The following is a 5,040-nucleotide window of genomic DNA, read 5'->3' on the forward strand; positions in this document are numbered from 1 at the left end:
GGATTCGTCGCTTTTTTGGAATCTCACCCTTTGTAATCAACTGCGAAAATTCCAGATTCGTGACATCGGGCGAGTTCTGAAAATGAAACTTAAAACTCGATTCCATTTTAAGCATAGATTTAGTGAGGCTTCTGATTGGTAGAATTTAAATCAGACTAATCACAGTATATTATGACTGAGATTCAATAATCGTTTGAGCTTGTTTATGGGATGAATGATTTTTAATACAAAATTAAAAACGGTTTTTAGTGGCTTCTATTTGGCTGTTTGGTTTTCGTATTGGCATTAGGTGGGAATTGTTATTTTTATATTTTTTTAACTGAACATTTTGCAAAAACACATTTTATTTTATTAATAAATTATTGAACACCACACTCAAGCTTGCCATCACTGAACCTGAAAAAAAAACCAGATTTGAAATATTAACAGATTTTTCACCATTTATTTACCTTGCCGGTTACAAGCCAAGAGCTAAACTATGTTAGTTTAGCTTAGCTCCCTTAGCTGACGTAGTTTTCCATAGTGATTGCATAGTTTGTTTCTGTACACATGTATGGAAAATTTCGCCAGCTATGCGAGTAAGTTAAGCTAACCTTGCTCTTGGTCTACAACCGGCAAAGATAATACCATTGATGGTCGATGTAAGAACAAAGTAGCAGTTCAAATGCTTACCGACGTTGGGTTCCAGTAGTATTTCTCGTAGATTTTGTCCCAAAAGTTGTAGCTATCAGTAAACAAGTTTTTCTTCATTTGCAATTTCGAACCTATCGATAAGTGATAAGGTTTGTCGTTCGAGTACTTCCTCCATTTGACGTTTATGAGACTACTTTCGTAAGCGGTTGGATCCCTGAAATTAATAGAAAGATACATTAATAAAATCATCATTTCATTGGTCACATAATGCCTAAGACAAAGCATAATAAATGAACTGATTACAAAAAAACAACGACAAAAATATAAAGAATTAAAAATAAATTCTTATTTCCTTATGATTCTTTCACTCCAATGATGAACAGTTCAGTCTTTGTAACCAGAGGATCAGTAAATATCGGTTATGAAAAGGCATTTGAAATTCTGAAACACAGCCCAAAATAAAAGACATAATTTTAAAACGATTTAAATCATCAAAAAATATCAAAAACTTACTCGTATTTGGCGAAATCTGACCACATCCACGTCAATCGGTCTCTTGTATCAAGATCCCTTTTTTTCTTCGTGTAGCCATAGAAGTCCAAAACGTAAGCAGTCTGGTCTCTGTGACTCGCACCCTTGATTTTGTCCATAAACTGATGTTTCGCACTAAGCTCTCCAACGTAAGAAAACTCATACAAATACACAGGCCTTGTAGCAATAGCTGCGTGTAGTTTTGCAGATTTCATTATAGCATACTTGAACATACAGTCTGAGAAGTAATCAATGTATGCTCTGACATTATCATGGGTCACTTCGTCCTCGTTAAAGTAATATTTGTATATCTCTTTCGCAACGCTCTCTTTTGTTTTATCATCTTTAAAAACTAAATCTCCAGGTATAAAATCAACAAACTTCTCATTCATCATCTCACTCCAAGCATCAAATTTGCTAGCGCGACTCAAACCCTCCATATTTGCGAATCCAGTTAAAACTGCTAACGGTTTCACATCTTTCTTCTTCAGAATATCCAAAGGAGACTCCGTTAGGATTGCTTGGGGATTATTTTTGTTTTCTATGCAAGGAGCAAACCCAAAAGTGCTGTTAGTCATGAAGAAATTCAGACTTTTAATAGCCAAATCTTTGACTGATGCGTTGAGGTAGAACTCGTTAAGGTCCTTGAGATTACCCGTGTCATTGAATCCTATTGAAGTTGCAATATTCCTTGCTGTAGTTATAGGGTGTCTGTTTATAGCGAACGGCGTTAAAGCTGAACCACTTTCAAGAATGATCTTGTGGATAAGCCCATCAGTTTGTCTAGACAATGCCATGAGCTCTGCAATAGTAGCTCCTACGCTGTAGCCAGCAAGGGTTACATTATCAGGGTCCCCACCAAACTTTCTGATATTCCTATTGATCCATTTCAAAGCTGCTAGAACGTCTTTGAGTGCAGCATTCCCTGGGATCTCTTCAGTGCCTAAACAGGCGAACCCAAGAGCTCCAACTCTATAGTTGAAGGTTATGCCAATGACGTCACGGTTTGCTACATGGGTCACTTTGCTCATAGTGCCACTGCCTCCAGCGAACGCTCCACTGTGGATGTAAATGACTACAGGGACCAGGTTTTCTTCGCTTGCTACTTCTGGCACCATTAAGTTCATTAGAAGACAGTCTTCTTTGCCGCTTAAGAATATTTCGTCTTCGTCATCTTCGCCGGTGTAAGCCGTTTGTTGGCAGATTATGTTCTCTGTTGGACTTTCGAACAGCCCTTGCCTCGGTTCGACTGGTAGAGGTGCCTGAAATTGTAATAAATAATAGTTTAAAAAACTAAAAACGCGCTTCTAATTACTGCACTAAAAGGCCCAGGATAATCATCAGGACTCATCAGCCCCTATGCTGTAGCCAGCAAGGATTACATAATCAGCTTTCCGCGTTTCGTTTAGGAGTTCCTTTGGCCACCTTCCAGTTCCATCATCAGACCAGCTCGATGGTACCATAATATTGTATTGTCATCTAATCTACCTACATATAATTGCCAAGTTTCATGATGATACAAGAATTAGAAGTGGAAGTAATTTAGATTCTTAGATTCCATTACACAGTTACATACACGACGACCTAATAAATGCGTGATCACGTCACATCAAGCTAAAAATGTAATTTTAATGTAACTGTAATAAAATGTAATACTTTTTGGCTACAGAAAAGTATTATTATAGTCCGATGTGCTGTCAACTTTATTTATACCTATTTTGTAAGGCTGGGTTGCACCATCTTATTTTGACTTTAACAAACGTCAAGATTTTTAATCCGTAGTTAACTTAATTATATTCAAAATATATTAACTAAACATACCTTGAACTTGTCTCGCCCAGTGGGTGCCGTAGCGTAAGGTATCCCATAAAACTCATAGAAATCCCCATTCCAGTATTTTCCGCCTTGTACGGGACCCTCTTCCGTTTCTACCGTCCGAAATTTAGGGTCAGCACAATAAACACTTACAATTAACACAGAAAACAATATTAAACGATACATGACTGTTTAGTATGGCACAAGTTTTGTTACTACGCCCTTATCAGTACACGATTACGGTCGATAATTCATCAATATTATTTAACAGTTGCTAATTAATCTATAAACAAACGCCACGTAAGTTCTAATTATCTCCTTATCAGGATTAGCCCATTAATAATTTTTTTTTTAAATTTCAGTATTATGATTTGAATTTTACTTTTTATTTCAAAGTTACTGCATTTTTATTCTAAATATTTTTTAAGATAAAGAGAATAGTGCAGTTCACTTTATACGAGTACTGAAAAACAAATGCTAAAAGCCAGGAAACTATATTCTTAGGAATTTAAGGAACTACATCTAACAAATAAAATACCACGAAATTCAGTCAAATAACTTTCTATCCTTAGTTAGATACTTATTAATTGCCAAATGTCGCATGTCTCTACTTTACGCATAAAAATATTGTTGTTACGTAGTCAATTCCATTCAATAAAATATCTATCGTACTCGTACATTTATTTTTCTATATTGGGTAAAGTGGTCAAAATATCGCTTGCAATACAACCCGGGGAAGAAATCCAGTAAAATACACCACATCCCGGAAGACACAAATCATCCCTTTCCTCATACGTCCAATAAGAAGAAAACATACGAAAACTTTTCACGGGTAACGAAAAAATACTCGACTGTCATAAACACATCAGTCCATAAAATAACTTAAACAGAGATCTACGGGGGAAATCGCAAAGCCGCGCCGGTGAGAAATATTATCATATGATATCCTATGTGGGCACATTTCTTGTGTCCGGCTGCTGGAGAGGTCGGGACGCGATTTACAATGTACGATTCGAATAATAATTAATAAAAGATGAAGAGATTTTCTATACTCGTAGTATAATATGGATAAATAAGAAACAGACACAATAAAGTCTCACAGTTGTAATAAATAGGTAAAACTTCAATAATCTATTCAGGCAAAAAATGTCTTTGGGTAATTTGAATCAATTGGTTATGTTCTATCTCTACTCTACATAGAGTTGGTGATTCAGGGTTCATTTGGTAGGTGTGATGTGATACCACGAGCCGGAAGACGCAGCGTGGGCAGGCCTCCCACTAGGTGGACCGACGATCGGGTGAGGGTCGTGGGAGGTGCCTGGATGCGAGCGGCGCAGGACCGGTCTTTGTGGAAATCCTTGGAGGAGGCCTTTGTCTAGCAGTGGACGTCTTTCGGCTGAAACGAGACGAGAGATGTGATCATCATCAACAGCCCTTTACAGTCCACTGCTGGACTATGAGCCTCCTCCACTATAGTAGAGGGTTTTGCCATAATCCCCACGCTTGGCAGGCGGGTTGGAGATCGCAGTTTAAAAGATTTATGTTTGTCAGAGAGCGCTGCTGCCCGTTCTCTGTTTGATGTGTAGTCCCTAAGTCGCCTCTTACGACACCCGCGGGAAGAGTAGGGGTTGGTGACAAATGTATTCTACTCTGCCGTCACCACACGGCGAGATGTGATACACATGTCGAAAGAACTCATTATGTAGGTAATTGTTCTAAGGGTAGACATCTTACTTAATTATTCATTTCAGTACAGTCACTTTTGGTCAGTCATTGCAAGCTTGAATCAACCTGAAATTCTACTCTATAGAAAGAACACTTATATCACCGATTTATACACCCAAACGATGCTTGCTTAAGTGAAGCACCAAATCGAATGCACAGCTTTGAATAGAGCTCTCATACCTCATAGTAATGTTAGTGAATACGAGCGTTAGAGTCTAACGATTAGTCGTGACAATTCCTTACAACAAACAACGGAAAGGAATGAATAAACGTTTCATAATCGTGAGGTGTAAACGCACCGCAGTCTTTATACGGAATACATTCAGTTTGGTAGGT

General features: G+C 37.8%; 1 protein-coding gene across 1 annotated transcript; it reads right to left on the minus strand.

Annotated features, from left to right (window-relative positions):
- Positions 1-326: 326 nt before the first annotated feature.
- Positions 327-3,204, minus strand: LOC135080357 (carboxylic ester hydrolase-like). Its single transcript, XM_063975006.1, has 4 exons — positions 2,986-3,204; positions 1,147-2,426; positions 673-847; positions 327-396 (listed from the first exon to the last, which is right to left on the minus strand). The coding sequence occupies exons 1-4, from the start codon at positions 3,163-3,165 to the stop codon at positions 388-390; spliced, it is 1,644 nt and encodes a 547-aa protein (XP_063831076.1). The 5' UTR covers positions 3,166-3,204; the 3' UTR covers positions 327-387.
- Positions 3,205-5,040: the final 1,836 nt, after the last annotated feature.

Source organism: Ostrinia nubilalis, chromosome 18, assembly GCF_963855985.1.
Source record: "Ostrinia nubilalis chromosome 18, ilOstNubi1.1, whole genome shotgun sequence".
Lineage (NCBI taxonomy): Eukaryota > Metazoa > Arthropoda > Insecta > Lepidoptera > Crambidae > Ostrinia > Ostrinia nubilalis.

Bases quoted from the DNA above. Each gene is read 5' to 3' on its own strand.
- LOC135080357 (XM_063975006.1), bottom strand. From the start codon at position 3,165: ATGTATCGTTTAATATTGTTTTCTGTGTTAATTGTAAGTGTTTATTGT. The intron at 2,427-2,985 runs GTATGTTTAGTT...TTACAATTTCAG, and splicing joins CTGGGCGAGACAAGTTCAAG to GCACCTCTACCAGTCGAACC. The intron at 848-1,146 runs GTAAGTTTTTGA...TATTAATTTCAG, and splicing joins TCAGATTTCGCCAAATACGA to GGATCCAACCGCTTACGAAA.